At 39.9% G+C, this 21,426-nt stretch overlaps 1 protein-coding gene across 3 annotated transcripts in view; it reads right to left on the bottom strand.

The window, feature by feature from the left end:
* Positions 1–21,426, bottom strand: part of mbip (MAP3K12 binding inhibitory protein 1) — a 30,623-nt gene that overhangs the window by 8,528 nt on the left and 669 nt on the right. For 2 of the 3 annotated variants that reach the window (XR_001328310.2, XM_014195765.2), the window contains exons 1-5: positions 6,699–6,889; positions 6,087–6,206; positions 2,860–3,081; positions 2,084–2,180; positions 1,548–1,613 (exon numbers count right to left, since the gene is read on the bottom strand). Coding sequence is in view for 2 of the 3 variants with exons in the window: in XM_014195765.2 (XP_014051240.1) it covers positions 1,548–1,613; positions 2,084–2,180; positions 2,860–3,081; positions 6,087–6,206; positions 6,699–6,848 (655 nt within the window). In the remaining variant the exon portion in view is untranslated. 3 annotated transcript variants of the gene reach the window in all.

Here is a 21,426-nt window from a genome sequence, read left to right as displayed (position 1 = left end):
TTATATAGAGCCCTAATTGCATGGAATTTCCTTCCATCTCACATTGCTCAAATAAACAGCGAACCTGGTTTAAAAAAAAACATAAAGCAACACCTCGCATCTCCCCTATTTGACCTAGATAGTGTGTGTGTATGCATTGATATTTAGGCTACATGTGCCTTTTTATTTAATTTATGTAGTTCTGTCTTTGAACTGTTCTTGTCTATTGATGTTTTGTATCATGTCATTCTGTATTATGGGTCATGTTTTGTGTGGACCCCAGTTAGAGTAGCTGCTGCTTTTCCAACAGCTAAATGGGGATCCTAATAAAATACCAAAATAGCCAAATCCACTAACTAGAAGGGGTGTCCACATACTTCTGCATATATAGTATGGGTTAGGGTATGTACTAACCACGTCTTGTCTAGGGAAGAGGTTCCAGTGGGTGAGTTGGTTCTGCATGACCCGGTGCCTCGGGTAGACGGGGTCTGCTCACTACCTTAAGAGGACCAATGGAACGGTCCTCTTAAGGCAGTGTTTCCCAACCCTGGTCCTCCAGTTCCCCCAACAGTACACAGTTTAGTTGTAGCCCTTGACAAACACACCTCATTCAACTCATTGAGACCTTGATGATTAGTTAACAAGTTGTATCAGGTGTGTGCGTCCAGGGTTACAATAAAAATGTGTACTTTGGGGGTACTGGAGGACCAGGGTTGGGAAAAACTGTCCTAAGGAGAGGTCTCCTCCGTCTGTCGAGGGGCACCGGGCCACGCAAAGCAAACTCGCCCAGTCTTTTCCCAGAAAACACAGTGTCATCACGCGTAAATAGGCTAAAATGGGGCATGAATTGTTGACATAACCGTAATCCAAACCATCAAGTAAGTCATAACGTAGTCACTTACCAAACTCCGTTTTGGACGAGACTGACTTTATAAACCAAAATGATCCTATTTATACTTTGTAGTCAATTCTGATACTAGAATTAATGTTAGACCCATATCAATGCCTCATAGGCCCTTTAAAGCCAGAGAAGTTGGTTCCAAGGGGCAGTTGACCTTTAAATCTTTTTTCTAAAGGAACATTGAACATCTAATTGTCAAATCATAGTGTAAAGGCAGGTGAGCCGGTTCTACTCTTCATGGCCATTTTCTGGTGTATCGTGGTGGAAAACAGTGGGTCAAACATAACATGTCGACCCTGTTACCCTTAGAAAGACAGGCTAGAAATGTTTACAATGTATATTTCTTTGTGAAACGTGCATTCAATTGCCCCTCCCTGTTGCAAACAACAAGCTTCCATTCCCCCTGTCACATGGGGATTAATGACTGACAACCCTGATACAGGCAACGCTGTCACTTTAATTGGCACTTAATAGGAAATGACTATAGTAATGTATTTAACTTGATGGTAATACACTGGTTTTTTTTAATTAATAAATGACAGAATGTTAAAATTAGGTAACTTTATTTTTTATCAAGTTACACTAGCGAAAAGGGACTCATTTCTTTGAACGACCCACCAATAAACATAAGAAAACTATGTTTAAACTTCAAATAGAATGTTCTTACCTTTAACATGACTTTTGAAGCCTGGGTAGGGTGTGAATACTGCATCTGTTCTGGCACAGCTGTCTTCTACATCATAGCAAAAGAAAACTGTTTATATTAACCAGCGCAAAATATATATTTTAGATTTGAAATATGCATTTCGTAGATAATTAACTGATGCATCCGTTTAAAATTTAAATGAACTGTCCATGTGACATGTTCACTTCTGTTACCCTCATTTCTGTTATGGTCATTACTGTTAATTGTCATTTGTATTACTGTCCTTTCACACCATCTATTTCTGAAGAAAAACAACAACTTGTCCCTTCTGTTCAAAGAACCTGGACAAAGCTGGATTTATTTTGAGACCAGCTGAGGAGGGTGTTAGCTACTTCAGGCCCACTATTATAACAGTTCAGTCTGACCTCTTGCCTCTCTGGCTGTGGAAATCAGCCCTCTCCAAACATTGGCAATCTGTGCACGGTCACCCCCCCCCCTCCCTCCACCAACTCTCTCTCACACACACGCCTCTCCCCACACCTCACTCAGATTCTTACCCTGATTGCAGTCGATCACGTTGCAGAACTCCCTCACGTTGTTTTCATTGATCTCCAGCTGCTTTCGCTCTATAAATGCAGATATCCTCCTATCAATCTATAGTAGTAGAGGAGACAGTTGGAGATGTGACACAGGCTGGGTTAAAGAGCTATTGAAATCAAACGACAGTCGATTTTTTTTGTTTATATGATGGTAATAAAGGCAGGGGCAAGCAAAGCGGAACGAGACTAGCATTCACCTCCAAACAGCACGTGAAATGTACTCGGATTCAGAATACCCCATCTCAATTGCTTTGCCATTTCTAAAAATGACGAAGTACTACAAAATACTGTTTATTTGGCTACCAAAATAAATACACAATGAAATACAATAGGCCTCGGCATCCTCTTGTCCTTCATCCACATGCAATCTCTCTAGAGTAATGAGCATCCACTTCATAATATATCAAGGGCCTGGCCCTCTCGCAGAGCCCTCCTGCTACTACCACCACACCAGTCAGCGACCACACACACACTCCCACATTCCCTGACTGCAGCACTCAGAAGGAGCCCTTATTCTGTGCTAAACTGGCTTATCATCAGGTCCTGATCAAGCATTTGATTCACTGCTATGTTATTGCAAAGTGTGCAGCACACTCGGAGGCAATTACTTATGAGTATTCACTGGCTTTAGCTGGGAATAGGAAATGGTATTGAAAATACTACTGTATAAACCGCAGCGTCAGTACAGCTGAGCAGAGTTGACCAATGACCAAACAGAAGCTACAGTCACTCACCTCTGATTTGTTGGCTCTGATCTGAATGCTGAGGTCATCAACCTGCAACTTGCCCTCTTCCTCTACCTCTGGCCTGGTTGGCTGAGCTGCAGGTAGAATGGGTGGTGAGTCGATGGTCATCTCATCAGAAGAGACTGCGCTAGTGGTTTCATCCTTGTTGCTCTTTGAAGACGAGGACTGGTCTTCTGCCTCCACCAGTACCCTCAGGTTGTCTGATACGGACTGTTGAGGATTAAAAGCAGGTTACGGGGAGAGACGGTGAAGTCCCTATCAACATCCATTAACTAATAGAACACAAAGAATAAACAAAACACAAAATACATTAAAAAGCAACCATTTTTTTTTTGAACTCTAGAGCAGTGGTTCCCAAACTTTTTATAGTCCCGTACCACTTCAAACATTCAACCACCAGCTGCTTACCAGCTAGCACCAGGGTCAGCACACTCTCAAATGTTGTTTTTTACCATCATTGTAAGTCTGCCACACACACACACTATACAATACATTTATTAAAACATAAGAATGAGTGTGAGTTCGTCCCAACCTGACTCGTGGGAAGTGACAGAGCTCTTATAAGACCAGGGCACAAATAATAATATAGTAAATCATTTTTGCTCTTTATTTAACCATCTTACATATAAAACCTTATTTGTTCATTGAAAATTGTGAATAACTCACCACAGGTTAATGAGAAGGGTGTGCTTGAAAGGATGCACATAACTCTGCAATGTTGGGTTGTATTGGAGAGAGTCTCAGTCTTAAATCATTTCTCACACCATCTGTACCTGTATTTAGTTTTCATGCTAGTGAGGGCCGAGAATCCACTCTCACATAGGTACGTGGTTGCAAAGGGCATCCGTGTCTTAATAACAGAGCGATTTGCCAAGGCAGGATACTTTGAGCGCAGCCCAATCCAGAAATCTGGCAGTGGCTTCTGATTAAATTACATTTTCACATAACTGCTTGCTGCAATTTCGATGAGGCTCTCGTTCAGATATCGGTAAGTGGGCTGGAGGCAGAGCATGAAAGGGATAACGAATCCAGTTGTTTGTGTCATCCGTTTCGGGAAAGTACCTGCGTAATTGCGCACCCAACTCACTCAGGTGCTTCGATATATCACATTTGACATTGTCCATAAGCCTGAGTTAATTTGCACACAAAAAAATTTAATAATCATACAATGGAAAGGCCTGTGTGTTGTCCTTGTTAATGCAGACAGAAGAGTTCCAACTTCTTAATCATAGCCTCCATTTTGTCCAGAACATTGAATATAGTTGTGGAGAGTCCCTGTAATCCTAGATTCAGATCATTCAGGCGAGAAAAAACATCACCCAGATGGGCCAGTCGTGTGAGGAACTCGTCATCATGCAAGCGGTCAGACAAGTGAAAATGGTCAGTAATAAACTTTAAGCTCGTCTCTCAATTCCAAAAAACATGTCAATACTTTGCCCCTTGATAACCAGCGCATTTCTGTATGTTGTAAAAGCGTTACATGGTCACTGCCCATATTACATCATAGTGCAGAAAATACACTACAGTTCAGGGGCCTTGCTTTAACAAAGTTAACCATTTTCACTGTAGTGTCCAAAACTTATTTCAAGCTGTCAGGCATTCCCTTGGCAGCAAGAGCCTCTCGGTGGATGCTGCAGTGTCCCCAAGTGGTGTCGGGAGCAACTGCTTGCACGCGCGTTACCACTCCACTATGTCTCCCTGTCATGGCTTTCGCGCCATCAGTACAGATACCAACACATCTTGACGACCAAAGTCCATTTGATGTCACGAAGCTGTCCAGTACTTAAAATATCCTCTCCTGTTGTCCTGGTTTCCAGTGGTTTTAGGAAGAGGATGCCTTCCTTAATTGACCCCCCATAAACATAAACAACATATACCAGGAGCTGTGCCAGGCCCGTTGACAGGTCTGTTGACCCATCCAGCTGTAACGCATAGAACTCAATGGCTTGTATACAAAGCAGTAACTGTTTCGAAACATCTCCTGCCATGTCACTGATGCGTCGTGAAACAGTGTTGTTTGATGAAGGCATTGTCTGTATAGTTTTTTGGGCCTTTATCCCCAGCATTGTCCCAGCCATATCTGCGGCAGCTGGAAAAATTAAGTCCTCCACAATAGTATGGGGCTTGCCTGTCCTAGCCACTCGGTAGCTCAACATATAAGACGCTTCTAGCCCCTTCCTATTAAATGGTATCTGTGGCATTTATACATGTCTTACTACTCGAAAGTCATCTTAATTCTCGCTCAAAAAACTTGTGGCTTATTTTTGAAATTGGCATGTTTTGTTTCTAAATGTCTACGCAAGAGTGAAGGTTTCATCGAGTTGTGAGAGAGTACTTTTCCACATATAACACACTGTGGCTGAGGAAAGGCCCAACTCCCAATATAAGTGAACCCCAAATCAATGTAATTCTCATCATATTTGCGCCTCTTCGATGGTCCAACGTCCCTGTCTGTTGTTCGGTGCTTCCCGGGTAAGGGGGCAGTAGCTCTTCAGCTGTATCAGATTCACAACTGTCAGTGTCCATGCTAGCTGGGCTAACAACACATGTAGAATTACTGATGCTAGCATTGGATGTGCTCATGGAAGCAGAAAAACTTGTGTCGTCGACAGGTGCAGGTGTAGTACTGCTGGTAGTAGCAGTACTACCAGTAGAACTGGTATGCGTCTATGGACGTGTGCCTTACTTTTTTTAAACCATTTATCCATTTTCTAGCAAACGGAATGAGCAGCAGCTACGTTTGGTTACACGCGATCGTTAGTGGAATTCCCGCGAGAGAGTAACGGTTAATGTAATCGGATGTTAATTATTTGACTAGGCTACCTGTATTTGACATTGTGTTGTTATTTCGCTGAACACTAGATGGTTTAATTTTATTTTTGGCAGTGAAACGAGGCTACTCAGGTGAGAAAAAAACTCACCTAAATGCATAGCCCCGTTGGAAAATATAAATGGACTATTTGAAAATGTGAAGAATTTATTTTTTAAATAAATATTTTTTTTTTTTAAATGTGAATCACATTTTATTTGGCATACCCCAGTTTGGGAATGCTTGCTCTAGAGTAATGAACGAAATGAAAAGTGTAATAAATGAATGAAAAATGTAATAAATACTGAAAGTCGTGTTGCATATCCATCCTTAATTTCCGACACTTCAGACATGACACCACTGTGCACCTGCCAGCACATTGTTGTGAGACTGTAGTGTAGTCTACCTGTAGTTTGGAGATGTGTCGCTGAAGACAGGTGAACACATGACGAGTAGGTTGAAGAGATGCCACATCCACTGCTTCTAAACTGGCGCTGATTTTCAGTGCAGCTTCACCCAATTTCAGCTTGAAATGAAAAATAGTTAGAAAATAAATAATTGAAACTTGGTCAGAACCTGGACTAAGAGTAGTTAAGCCTCCATTTTAGATATACTAAGTCTACACAACTATTATTTCCAGGGCTATAAGAACCTGGGGAAAAAAACAAGCAAAGGTTGTTAATACAAACGAGGGCTGTTATTTGTTACTTTGCTCCACGTGGCAGTTGTCAGTAAGATTTTTTTGATTGCTACTTTGTCGTATTCAGCCTGCTAGATAAAGGAGGAGTCTATCTGTAATCACTGCAACAGCAAGCTAGTAGTAGTAGCCTACTGTGCTGCAACACAAACTATTCTTGCAACATTGTACCATTTAGCGTGCGATTGCATGCGACAAAGGATATTTGACAAATTCCTATTTGATAAGAACAGACATGCTGCACATCTCGTGGGCATCTCTCGCAGTGATCGAAGCAATTGTAGCTGAATTAGATTGTGTAAAAAGCATTATTATACCAACCTCACTCCCAAAGTCTGTGAGCAGATTCAAAAGAATGAACATACTGTCTCTGTAGCTTGATATTTCCTTGCAAGAAGACGTTATGGCAACATTTTCCCTTTGTTTATCGCCCACACCGTTTTCGTCATTCAACTTCATCCTGTCCGCCATTGCATTTCCGCGTCTCAAGCACAGTGCTCAGCGATTGGTTAGAAACGGTCCCTCCAATACCGGAAGTTTCATTACGTAGCCCTGCAAAGCAATAAATGGATGGTGCATAAAACGTTCAACAAGTTGGCCTTAGTATAAACAAACTGGGAAAAAAGAAATGTTATGCGCATATAAAAACCATATATACCTCCACTATCATTGTAGCGAAAATATAACTAATTGAATATAATCAGCCTTTTGGAATATCAGAAGGTAGGACTACTCAAGGTGAAAAGTCAGATACTGCTAATTTGTTTTATTTTTTTTTTTATTAACAACAAAACAATACAGGAAGTACATGAGGGAACACAAGTATATATGAATAATATACAATGGACAAATGAGCTAGGGGGCAGATACTGCTAACAACAAAGTGAACCAACGACCTGGTTAGTCAAACACTCCAGAACCAGTAGTAGCACTTCAGAACAATTATTTAACTTGCATCATATATGAATCGGTACTCAAAACTAAAGTCCTAAATATTTGACTAAACCATTAACATTTAACTTTTATGTACCACAATCAAATGGGACCTGTATTAGTAGCAAGGACCTGGCAATCAAATAATAGCCTCATAATTTCACATTTTATTGGTTTATGCAGCTTTTTTTGTGTTTTAACAATAGTTCTTTCTAATTGAATCACAAAATATTTGATGTACACAGTTTTGCCTTGACAATTTCCCAATGGTTAATTTTGTTTATTAATCTCCAATCTGAAGATGGTATATTATAGAGACATACTGCAGTACTTTTTTATTGAAATGAGTTGTGTTTGTGAATTGCATTATTCCCAGGCAATTACAAATGGCATTTTTTTTACCCTTCTCCACAATCCTGTCTCGAGCTCTACAGACAATTCCTTCAACCTCATGGCTTGGTTTTTTCTCTGACAATGGACTGTCAACTGTGGGACCTTATATAGACATGTGTGTGCCTTTTCTTTGACTTTACCACAGGTGGACTCCAATCAAGTTGTAGAAACAGCTCAAGGATGATCAACGGAAAGAGGATGCACCTGAGCTCAATAGTTTTTTAAAAATTGAATCACAAAACATTTGATGTACACAGTTTTGCTTTGACAATTTCCAAAACTGATTCATTTGGTTTATTAATCTCCAATCTGAAGATATTATATACATATATTTTTTATTGAAATGGTTCGTAATTGTGAATTGAATTATTCCCAGGCAATTACAAATGCCACCTTATTCCCTATTTAGTGCACTACGTTTGACCAGAGACTTATGGGCCCTGCTTAAATGTAGTGCACCCTATAGTGCCATTTGGGACATAGTGTGTATGATAAAATACCAATTAAACACTGAAGTGTTACCTGAGTGAATGGTCCATCAGTTTGACAGAAAGTGAATGACTTGGGATACTCACCCTGTTACCAAAACTATATTATTCTCAGTTTTTTCAATTTAGACACAAGGGGAAAGACTGGTCACTCAATTATAAAAACACTGTCTATCAAACTGTGCTGGAGGTGTGTGTGTGTGTGTGTGTCAGACAAGGGATGGGAACCTGCCTGGTCTACAATGGTGAATTTCTCTGTTAAGTGACTGTGGGAAAATCTCCTTCCTCTATTCAGGTCGACATTTTCCCCTCTTTTCATATAATGAGGGGGGAGACTGATGAAGAGAGGCAACAACAGAAAAAGAACAATTAACAGCAATAAGAAAGCATGAGCACTCAGAGCTGAACCTCATAATGTCCTGGTGGACGGGTTAATCATTTTAGGAAGGGGTTTAGAGACAAGCCTTTCACTTTAATTCATTTCTAGGTTTTTTTCTCTCTCTCCTTGCAGCAGGAAGGGAACTGTAACACTTGACATCTTTTGACATGCTGAGCCGTGGTTACTTGACATCTTTTGACATGCTGTGGTTGTATGTTCCCACACTGAGAGGAGCTAGCTGCTCATTTCATTTTTCTGACGGACTGTGTATGATTGACTGACAATTGACTTTTACAGAAATTACTTAAAATATATTTCAACAAATATATACAGTACCAGTCAGAAGTTTGGACACACTTACTCATTCAAGGTTTTTTCTTTATTTTGAAAATGTTCTACATTGTAGAATAATAGTGAAGACATCAAAACTATGAAATAACACATATGGAATCATGTAGTAACCACAAAAGTGTTAAACAAATCAAAATATATTTTACATTTTAGATTCTTCAAAGTAGCCACCCTTTGCCTTGATGACAGCTTGGCACTCTCTTGGCATTCTCTCAACCAGCTTCACCTGGAATGCTTTTCCAACAGTCTTGAAGGAGTTCCCACATATGCTGAGCACTTGTTGGCTGCTTTTCCTTCACTCTGTGGTCCAACTCATCCCAAACCATCTCAATTGGGTTGAGGTCGGGTGATTGTGGAGGCCAGGTCACCAGATGCAGCACTCCATCACTCTCCTTCTTGGTCAAATAGCCCTTACACAACCTGGAGGTGTTTTGGGTAATTGTCTTGTTGAAAACAAATGACAGTCCCATTAAGCGCAAACCAGATGGGATGGCGTATCGCTTCAGAATGCTGTGGTAGCCATGCTGGTTAATTGTGCCTTGAATTCTAAATAAATTACAGACAGTGTCACCAGCAAAGCAGCACCACAACATCTCATCTCCTCCATGTTTCACGGTGGGAACCACACATGCGGAGATTATCCATTCACATACTCTGCGTCTCACAAAGACACAGCAGACACAACAGACAGTAAAGTTCTTGAAATGTTCCGGATTTTCTTACCTTCATGTCTTAAAGTTGGGTCCAAAAATCTCAAATTTGAACTCACTAGACCAAAGGACAGATTTCCACCATTCTAATGTCCATTGCTCGTGTATCTTGGCCCAAGCAAGTCTCTTCTTATTATTGGTGTCCTTTAGTAGTGGTTTCTTTGCAGCAATTCGACCATGAAGGCCTGATTCACGCAGTCTCCTCTGAACAGTTGATGTTGAGATGTGTCTGTTACTTGAACTCTGTGAAGCATTCATTTGGGCTACAATTTCTGAGGCTTGTCACTCTAAGTTATCCTCTGCAGCAGAGGTATCTCTGGGTCTTCCTTTTCTGTGGCGGTCCTCATGAGAGCCAGTTTCCTCATAGCGCTTGATGATTTTTGTGACTGCACTTGAAGAAACTTTAAAAGTTCTTGAAATGTTCCGGATTGACTGACCTTCATGTCTTAAAGTAATGATGGACTGTCGTTTCTCTTTGCTTATTTGAGCTGTTCTTGGCATAATATGGACTTGGTCTTTTACCAAATAGGGCTGTCTTCTGTATACCAACCCTACCTCGTCACAGCACAACTGATTGACTCAAACGCATTAAGAAGGAAAGAAATTCCACAAATTCACCTTTAACAAGGCACACCTGTTAATTGAAATGCATTCCAGGTAACTACCTCATGAAGCTGGTTGAGAGAATACCAAGAGTGTGCAAAGCTGTCATCAAGGCAATGGGTGGCTACTTGGAAGAATCTCAAATATAAAATATATTTTGATTTGTTTAACACTTTTTTGGTTACTAGATGATTCCATATGTGTCATTTAATAGTTTTGATGTCTTCACTATTATTATACAATGTTGAAAATAGTACAAATAAAGAAAAACCCTTGAATTAGTAGGTGTGACCAAACTTTTGACTGGTACTGTATTTGATTCTAAATATGATTCTGTGCTCAGCAAATATGTTGCAATTGTGCTGTGAAACAAAATAAATAACCATTGAAATAATCCAAAACAATATTTGCACAAACTGGTGCTAAAGGTGCTAAACAAATACACGTTTATTGTAATCATTAGAAACTGGATAACTTCATATTTGATCTCTATGATAAATGGTTTTAGCTTTATTCAGGACAGGAATTGGTGCATTCACAGGTCTAAGGAGTTTGTGTTGGAGTCGGGAGGATGGAAGACGGAGGAGGCTGGCATGAAGTGGTGGAGGTGGTGGAGGTGGTGGGGAGATGGGGATCTGAAGAGGGATTGAGGCTGCCTCTTGCTGCTCTACCATCAGCCACCTGCAGCATAGTAAAAAGCTGCTTATTTAGCCCGTCTGTCTAGTCTCCACTAGCAGATGATGTTGACAGAGTAGGTGACGGATAAAGGAAGAGACAGAAAATGAGGGAGGGAGAGAGAGAGAGATGGAGAGAGTGACAGGAAAGGAGAGAGTAGTGTTGGCTTCTGAAATGTTATATTTTTGTATGGGGATTTGATAGGCGTTGATATTTTTCCTGCTTCAGTTTGGGAGCAATATTCAGAACGCACACACCTATACTCGAGATGCCAGGGATATTTCCCACTCTCAGCTACACTCCTTAGCACAAAGAGAACGTTGTCCATGATTGTTTCTCTGATTAATTCATTTCTTTTCTGTTTTCTTTTCCAGTCTTCTAGACAAAAGTGACAAAGGGAAAAGAAAAAGAAGTGCTAGTCGTACTTCCCCTATTCAAAACAACATCATGTAATGTCATGTGTCTGGACTGACGTAGAACTATAGTTGAACAGTTTAAATAAAGGAAAAAGAAACACAGTAAAATGTGGAACTGTAAGTAGTTGTAGACTAATACCAGGCCGTGTATTTCTGACCTACCACATATGTTGATCATCAGCGAGGTTTTTAAACATGCACTATTTTCAACATTGTATAACATTGTAAATCTCACAGAGTGATCCTGTAACGCAAACTGTACAGCAGACAATTGACGGTAGAATAGCCTAGATACCTCTTTGTCTCATGAAAAATGAAATGCATATATTTATATATATTTTTTTTATCTTTCAATAATTGTATTTTTGCCTTAAAAAAAGACAACACAAATAAAATATAAATATATAAATAAAAATATATAAACAACCAGACAGGTGAAACAAATGCAACTTTAAATAGCCTTTAGCTTTTACATTATTTCAACTAAATGAAGCAATTACAGTGGGAAAGAAAACGACATCCTTAACATGTGTTAATAACATCAAATAGTGAAATGAAAAAAAGTTACGTAAAAGTTCCACTTTACGCTGTTGAGAGCATTAATGAGAATACTCATTAGGCTTTTAAAGCAGTCAGTTATAGTGCTGTTCTGTTCTTTCCCACCACTGACTGTGTCACCAATCAACAGAAGTACTATAGAGGCTTAGCTACGAACACCAGAGCCCAGGCTGTTCCATGTTCAATTGGACCTCTTAATATAATAAAGATCCGGCTTCACATTCAAGAGCCTGACTGACGCTCAGACTTACCTCTTTCACCTTTTTGTTGAGTAAAGTTTCTCATTACATATACAGTATTTACTTAATAAAATATCTACGGCGCGAGAAGAGTTGCAATCAATTCCATTTCAATTCAGTTCATTTTGGAAGCAAACTGGAAGTCCAATGAGAAACATTTTAATTGAAATTTGAATTTGTATTTTAGTGTCAAATTGGAATTGGAGTTTAATTTTACATCCTGACTGAATTGACATAAAATTGACTGCAACCTTGTGATGGAGGTAGGTAAACACAAGTCCCTATGCCTACTGCCTAAACAAAGGGAGAAGAATCAGAAGAGGGAAAGAGAAGATAGGGGAAGAGAGAAAGAAGCCCCCTCTCTCTCCCATCTCAGCTGTGACAGTAACCCGGGTCATGGGGGGTCTAAACAGGGAGCAGAAGTGAAGTGCAGTGAATCGGAGGAGTGCGCCAATCACTCTGCAGCATTACTTCCACTGAGAGGGAGAAGAAGCATGCTGATAGTTGTCTTGCTATTATATCCTCACAACTATGAGCACTCCAGTCTGGAAGACTGTTTGTCTGCATGCTGTAGATGGATGCATCATATGGATCTTTGTAGCGTGACTAATTGGTGAAGCAATTGACAAATGTCAAAGACATATTTTTATTTTTATTTCTTGCGGTAGCAATATTACCCATCGTTTTTTTGTTGTTGCCATTTTAGGTATCAAAGGTGATTTTGTGGGGCAAATAAATGTAGGGCAATACTCAACGTTTTGAGGAATGTGCAGTCAAACTGCCTCATTTCTCACTCTCACTTAGTCAGTGGCCCTGCAGCGCTTCTTGCCAGCATCCCCCTCCCCCCTTACATCTCCCCCCTCCTCCCTCCCTCTCTCTACCCTGCCCCCACATTGGGACGACTGCACCTGTCACCTGGGAGCCCCTGCTCTGCTCCTCCTCTGCTGCCTAGACTCCACTACACTCAGGAGCCATTTACATAACCTCATTTAGCAGTTCACAAATCAGGGCCATTAGGAGCAGCTAACAGGAACCAAAGGTTCTAATTTAGCCTGCGTCTCACAGTGGGTAAATTGGGCGGCTCAGGCCTACAAATAAAGCGCCAGGGTCTTGGCTTTGATTGTTGATTGTGATGGTAAATGTACCGATGATTAGAACAGATTTTCCCTTTTATTGATTTTCTGCCAAATCGCAGCGTGCGATTGGTCCTGGTCCTGTGGTGGAGTGCGGGGGAATAGCTGGGGTGGGAGGTGAATAGGGTGGGGGGTTGACTTGGGTGGGGTGGGGGGCAAGGGTAAGGAGAGCTGGTAAGGGGGGGTATGTTCAGTAGGCTTTAGTATTTGAAAACATGTATCAATGTCTCCTAAGGTATGAACTTCTATAAAGGTATGAAAAAAGACAAACTCAATGATTCTTTGCCTGGTGCTTTACTTCCCTGAGCACAAAAGCAATCAATACACTTGGATGTTGTGATGCTTTTACATCTACCGACTATTTACCAAGCTTGAGTATATTATCAATGCTTTTTTTTTTTGTTACATCCATGTCAATGCATAACGTAAATAAAAATAAAAAATAAATAAATAAATAAATAATAAGTAAATAAGTAAATAAAAAAAGATTTGTCAATTCAAAACCTTCCAAAAAAAGAATCACAACATTAACAGGCTGTCCTGAAAAGCTCCAAAAGTAAAAAACACGCCATTTTTGAAAATATTTCAATATAGTCATTATTCCTTCACCCTGTACACATTCTCCACAAAATGACCATGCAACCATGCGTAGTAATCATGTGAAGCATTTACTTCAGCTTTAACTGCATTTATTGGCATTCTAGTGGCAATGTGACAGTGATAAACAAATCCAGAGAGCCAATGAATCGCACAAGTCAAGAGCTGTAAAATTATTTTCAATCGGCATTCAATTTGGCAAAGATGGGGCTCATAGAAAAGGGGGTTGAATTATAAAAATTTCCACTTGTTCACTGCTAAACCTGGAGGTGCCTGTCTACAGTGGTGGTTCGCTTTAGGGGCCATTTTGAAGGGCCATTCTCAATTAGTCAACAAATCAGAGCTCTTCTCAGTAGCCTGGTCGTCACATATGTTTGCACTTCAAACTGGAATATAGGGGCGAGGCGTAGGCTCTGCATGCGAGACATGTTTCTTCTGCTGCATACAGATTTTGTCTGTTGCCAATCTGCCACTGGTGCCAAATGTGACCACATAACAGCAAACCCATCGCTGGGATTATGTAAGAAAAACAAAACCAGAAATGGACACGCCAGGTGTATCAACTGTATACAGATAGAGTAGGTTCAGGGTCACTCACACAATATGAAGTTGAAGAGTGTGTGTCTGTGAGGTATGATTCACCAAAGTGCCCCTGCCATGTCCAGCCTAATCCAGTTGCTCCAAATATCATTTGAGCTGTTTCACTTGAGGCTAATTTATGACAAGTGCACAGAGCAGGTTTGTGGGGGTGGGGATTTAGTAGAATGGTGCTTGAGAATGCTATAGCAACCGCATAGTCTAGAGGAGGAAGGCCTCTGGCAGAAGCCGAGTAACGTTGTAGTAGCTGCAGTGAGTCAAGCTAACAGTGATCACACACTAAAAGATAATACAAAAAATACGTGACACAGTGCATTTTTGAAAAAGTTTTCAGACCCCTTGACTTTTCCCACATTTTGTTACATTACAGCCTTATTCTAAAATTGATGAGAAAAAAAATGTCCCCCTCATCAATCTACACATAATACCCCCTAATGACAAAGCAAAAATAATTTGTAATCCATTTTATAACAAGGCTGTAACGTAACAAAATGTGGAAAAGTCAAGGGGTCTGAATACTTTCCAAATGATATGTGTCACAAATTCAGTTCTGTCTGATCAAAATAAAATCCCTTGACCCCTGTTTTTTCAAAAGTGATCAAAAACATTATTTCTAAACATAACATCAATAAACGCACAATAGCCTACATATTCAGTCTGTAGTGGGTGGTATGGTATAGGCCTATGTTTTAAACTTCATGATGTTGTAAGCTTTAGAATCTACACATTTATAAAGAAATAGCCCCCCAAAAAAATCCTCCTGAAGTGTTTCAGTGATTTCATTGTGCAACTGTGCAATGTGTTAACCTAATTTAGTGACTTCAAGGGATTGTCAACTCATTGCATAGCCAGACGGCTGTCCTGTCCCATCACATTCATTAGGTCTTGTTAAAATGATGACTGGGACTAAACAACTGTTGTGGCTGTTTAGGGCAACCTATACGCTAGGACGACAAATGACATTTAATGAAGTAATTGCTACAGATAGACTGAATGGTTTCAAGGCAAACACAGAACGAGGATCCCTTATGGAAAAAACAATCTTTCACATATGGAACATTTTCACTTTTGCGCATGTAATATTTGATGTGAAATCATGTGAAACCATTTTGTTTTGGAACACGTCACGTGATAGTTCACACAATATTTCACATGTGGATTTTCAGATGTGATCACATAACCTTTCACATGAGGATTCAAATTTTCACGTGACAATTTGATTTCACAAGTGATGAGCAGAAAACTAAAATGAGTGGTTAGGTGTTGCCGGGAACATCACTAAATAGTCATTGTTTTCAACTTACATATTTGACATATATGACTACAATGTGCATGTTTATCTATACAATCATTATTATTCAACATGTCCTCACCTGGGGTTTGAACTCCTAATGTCTTTGTTCACAGCATTCCAATCTTCCTGCTACACCACCATGTCTGTCATTTACTGATTTCACCTGTATTCCTACAATTTGGACTTCAAAGTAAAGTTCAGCTGTGTATAATACACTCAAAAAAAACAATTATATTTATTAGTGATCGAGGAGTAACATGAAAACAGAATAATATGCCTCACCAACATTAGACAACTATACAGAAAACTCTCAAATTGCTGAAATAAGTCAATTAAATCAATGATGAGAGAATACTGAAAAAAAAAACGGATAACTACAATGGCAGTGCAGATTGTACTCTTTTGCAAAGTACAGAGATGTATTATAGTTAATGAATGTGTAGGGGGACTTCTGATAATGCTGCAGACTTTATGGCACAGCAGAAAGATCAGTGTACTCCAAATCCAGAGGTTGTGAGTTCAAACCCCAGGTGGGATAATATTGAAAAGTAAGTATTAAGTGATCATGTCAAATGTAATCATACTCTTGTTGAATAAATATTTGTACACTATTTTAGCAGAACTTACTTTAAAAACCCACATACCATTTCATTACTTCCCTTACAAAAAAAACATGTGAAATAGCTGTTTTAAAAAAGTTCACATGTCAACAAAAGAGAGATGTGAGGTCAGTTGTTCACATGTGAAAGCATATGTTCACATGTACAGCGTTCACCTTTTCACATGTGAGGAGAACAATATGTTTCGCCTCACGTGACTTTTTCACACGTAAAAATCTCTCTCTCTGATGTACAATTGCCGTTTTACATGTGAAAAACTTTCAAAATGTTGTCACGGGTAGTTTCATGGTTGAAATGTTGCATCCCACATTTATTTCACATGAGATAAAGTTTTCAGATGTGCAGTTTCATGTTATCAAATGTGATCACATGTGAAATGAAATCGTTTTTGTCATAAGGGATTCTAATTGACTTGCATTTTCCCTTCTTTGCGTTCAGAGTCCATCCATCGGTTGAACATTAAACCAGTATTGTCCGACAGCTTCTACTGATTAGGCTGTGTGTGTATCCCTCTGCATGTTTCCCCTCATTAACAGAAACGGGGTCCTGATTACTCCCGTCCTAGGGTTTAAAGTTGCCTAATGTCTGATTTGCTATGTCAAGGGTAGTACGCCCACAAATACGTTGGAATATAAAAAATTAATGTTTCTATACCCACTAGGCAATTGATGGCAGTATAATTAAGCAATAAGGCCCGAGGGGGTGTGGTATATAGCCTATATACCACGGCTAAGGGCTGATCTTATGCACGACGCAAAGCAGAGTAACTGGAAACAGCTCTTAGTGGTGGTATATTGGCCATATGTCACAAACCCCCGAATTGCCTTATTGCTATTATAAACTGGTTACCAACGTAATTAGAGTGGAAAAATAAATGTTTTGTCATACCCATGGTATACGGTCTGATATACCACGGCTGTCAGCCAATTAGCATTCAGGGCTCGAAGCACCCAGTTTAAAGTAAAAACTATACAGTGACTTGAAAGAATGGCCTAGCCTAATCAAAAGGGAGGAAACGTAACTTTGACTAAAGTTATATGGCCATGGGGTGTGAATTAAATGTATTGAACTTGTTAACTGATAATAACCTACTCAGCTCTTCCAAACACAGAGATCCGACTGTGTCTCCATGGGCTTGTACCACCAACGAGTTCCGTTCCCTCAGATTTAGCTTATTAATACCCAGTTAGCACATAACGTTTTTAGAACCATATGTTTGTTAGAGCTTGGCTGTCCTATGGTTAATTTACATATAGCCTTCCCACAACTTTCTGGGAATAGTGCAGATTAGGATAGTTGCTTGGCTTTGGAGCATTCTATGCACATTTAAAGGAACTTGACAAAAAAATATATATATATATATATTTTTTTTAAGGAACAATTTTCTTGGTATTTCATTATTTTAACAGAACTTTCCTAAAAGTTCAAACATGGTTACATTTATTTTCAATTTTGGTAATGTTCTAGGAATGTTCTCCAACTGGTTTGACATTGGAGAATGTTCGCAAATAGTTCAGATAATGTTAAGAAAACGTTCCTCTGTGGGAATTTCAGTACTTCAGCATAACGTTTCGTACAGGTTTCCTCATGGTTTTATTTAAAGTCATGTTCTCAAACTGTTCTGAGAACTTTAAGAAAACTTTTTATAAAAACCACAAGAAAACTTCCATTTAGAATGTTATTAAACATATACATTCCATTCTGAGCATCAACAAAACTCTATCCTCTATCTTGCTAAGTGTGTTCAGGTGTGTTGGCCCCGCCCACTAATTGGCCACACCTGATTTTAATGAGTGCTTGTTTTCTTTGCAATGGGATCTGTTTGAATAGAATAAAATGAACTGCTTTGTATGCGTAAATAAAAGATAGCATGCTAGCTCCATCCTGGTGGCGTAGTGGCCTAATTCCATTGATAGAGAACAGAAGATTACAGGGTCGAACAAATCTCACTGATGCCGTTTCCCAATAAAAGAAATACATGAGTTTGCATGATTAATGCCTAAGGAAATTAATTTCTATCTGTGCTTGGAATTAAAAAAAGTTAACCTACAAAAAACTAGCAGTTGTATTAAAAGTCATATTGAAACATTCACTGACAGTTTTAAGGAAGTTATTAAAAACCCTCTAAATAACATATAATTTTCATTCTCAGAACGTTAATAAAACCTCCCAGGAAAGCGTTCAAGGAACCAGAGTAAAACGTTCTCAGAACCTCCTTGCAACTAAAAAATAAACATTCTCAGAACAGGCACATTTCTTATTATCATTCTGATCTCAGAACAAAAAACGTCCAGTTTTACCACTCAGGCAATTTATGGCTTCGTTCCCACAATCAATGTGAAACCAAAAACATATGTTCCCACAACTTCCAAGGAACCAAATGTGCCAGCTGGGTATTGACCTATGAAACAAATCCTACAGTGTTCATTGCATTCAACTGATGGGCGGGAAATACAATACAAAGGAGAACTACCAGGTTGCATGGACCGAATTGCATGTTAGCTAATTGTTCATTTAAGCGGCTCGCAGAGGCTAATTATGTCGACACAGCCAAGGCCATTTGCATGATGGACTATCGCCACCTGCCTCGGCACGAGTCAGCCCGCTGCCAGGGCAAACTATATAATTATCGAACGACAGTGGGGCAATTTTTGACTGCCGTGCCTTTTGTGTCGCATGAATCTGTCTTAATTGCATATTTCATTAGAGGTTCTAGAACAAAACGAACGTGGAACGCCTACCAACGTCTCAACAGGTTCTAATGCTCTAGCCTTTCCAACCTCACACCTCACCCCCCGGTATTTTTCATTCGGCTGCCGTTCTTTTTTTTTCTTTTGGTTTGAGTTAAACAGACGTGCTTTGCCTTTCGCAGCCCCGACCCGTATAGACCTGTTGGTTAAACATATACTTAGAGGGATTATTTTCAGTCTGAACTCATCATGCTGTCATGGCATGGTAATTCCGAGGTTATTTTGGAATAAAGTGTATTGATTGGATTGCTTGTTATTTTGGCTTGTTACTGTTAGGGTAGTTATTTTAGAAACGTTTTGACTCGTTTTGTTCAACCCCTCCGTAGGGAAATGGTTTGGCTATAGGCACACTTCTCACCATCTATACGGCCTACAGAAGACTGCGTTTTGGGTATGTGATATAGGGTTCCCATAATGCCTCCCTACTGACAAGGCCATTTGTAAACTAGGGTATAGGGTAAAAATGTGACATTCGTGTTGGACATGACTACAACGGTAAATATCACCATTTTTTACATATTACAATGAGACCATGTTGATAATAAAACCCAATAACGCAGTTTGCTCAATGTGTCCTTGATCTCCCATAATGCTTTTCTGTCGGAATTCCAATATGTTCATATCCACGTTAGTCCTGATGAAGATTCTAACGGATGTTTTTGTTGTTGCTGTTCCAGGTCAATCGGAGCAACTGTCAAAACAACGTTTCTCTAACTTCAGTCAATTGTGTAAATGAGGCGAAAAATTGCCCAGCCGCATCTTTCCCGTAATTGGTGTGGTTGGTTCATTATTGCTGTATTAAAGCCTAATAACGCCCTATTTCTCAATTTGACTGTGGCAGGGGAGTGAGAGCCTCCATTTCATCTCCTCTAAATACATTTATCCAGATCAGTAAACCCGTTGTGAGAGCAGACTGAAGCTCAGTAGGTGTCTTGCAATGTCCTCGAATTAAGTTACATTATGCTAAACCTTTTTTGCCGTTTGAAATATAGAAACAGCTGTTTTAGTGGGGGATGGTGGGATTCGACAGTGAGACAGGGAAAAGAGACGATTACACGCCACTTAGTAAAGACTTCGTGTTAACACGGTTAGTAATGGCTCAGTAGCTACTAAAGGATCCCCGCTGGTACAGTAGCCTACAAGGCCATGCATGGCAAATCCCCTGTTGGAGCGGGATGAAACCTCTTAATTAATAAAAGCATTCCCATACCTATAGCGGACAGTTTGTACCACAATTAAACAAGAGCAATAACATTGACGCGCATACTTCCACCACCCCCACTCGAATATATACAACTCGAATGTGATTGAATACTCCTCAGACCCCATCATGTGAGCTTCTCCAGTAAGGAGGAAGTGTGATGGGAGAGGGGCCCAGTCCCACATGGCATGTGGCTTCTCAGCTGTCTCAGAGCAGACTTTAGGTTAGCTCAGCCGGGCTGCCGGGCCACAGAGAAATGTGGCTAATTAACGTCTGTATCAATGAAAGCCTGTGATTGAGATGCTACGCATGTCCACAGCCTCACTGACAGCCGTGCCTGCCCGACCTGGGTCTTGTTAAGTGCAGTAGTGCCTTTTTGTAAAGCGGCACTAAAGGATGTTTTGCAACCAACGAAAAATAAGTCCTATTTTGCGAGAGCACTATTGGTGATCCATGTCAACTGAAGTAGTCCTAGTAGAACATCTTAAAAGTTCATCAAAGAAAAATGAAAATGTTTGTTTTATACTGTAATACAATTTATATGAAGGTTAATGTAGGTCTATTCGACTGATTCATTTGGAATAACATTTTCAGGAAATCGAGTGCTCATTTCCAACAATGACCCATGAAATCCGCAGAATAACCATCCCGTGTACATTTTAAAACACAAATCATCAGTGGAACGATGCATTTCCTCACCCATACAACAAAAAATGGAGACATGACATTTCTGCAATTCATGTCTCCTCTCCCTCCGCTCCTCGCCCATTCAGAATGCTGACTGATTGCAGCTAGAGTAGACTATAGCCATTAAAATAATAATGTTCACAGAAGAAACAAAACCAAATGAAAAACGAAGGTATAAAAATGTGTCTTTTTGTTCCTTTATGAGGGAAAAGACTATTCAGCCGGGCTCTGAATGCGCTCCCTGCATTTCATTGCTGCAACAATTATGCTGAAAAGGTCAAGTATTATACAGCATCTTGTATTCCGCTTTGCATGACAAGACTACGTCCCAAATGGCAACCTATTCCCTATATATCCCACTAAAAGTAAGGGAGTATATAGGGAAAGGGATGCCATTTGGGATGCGACCCAAGTATTTCACTTCG

Source organism: Salmo salar, chromosome ssa01 (assembly GCF_905237065.1).
Source record: "Salmo salar chromosome ssa01, Ssal_v3.1, whole genome shotgun sequence".
NCBI lineage: Eukaryota > Metazoa > Chordata > Actinopteri > Salmoniformes > Salmonidae > Salmo > Salmo salar.
Note: the sequence above shows the minus strand (reverse complement) of the source record. Positions and strands in the feature narration are given on the sequence as shown.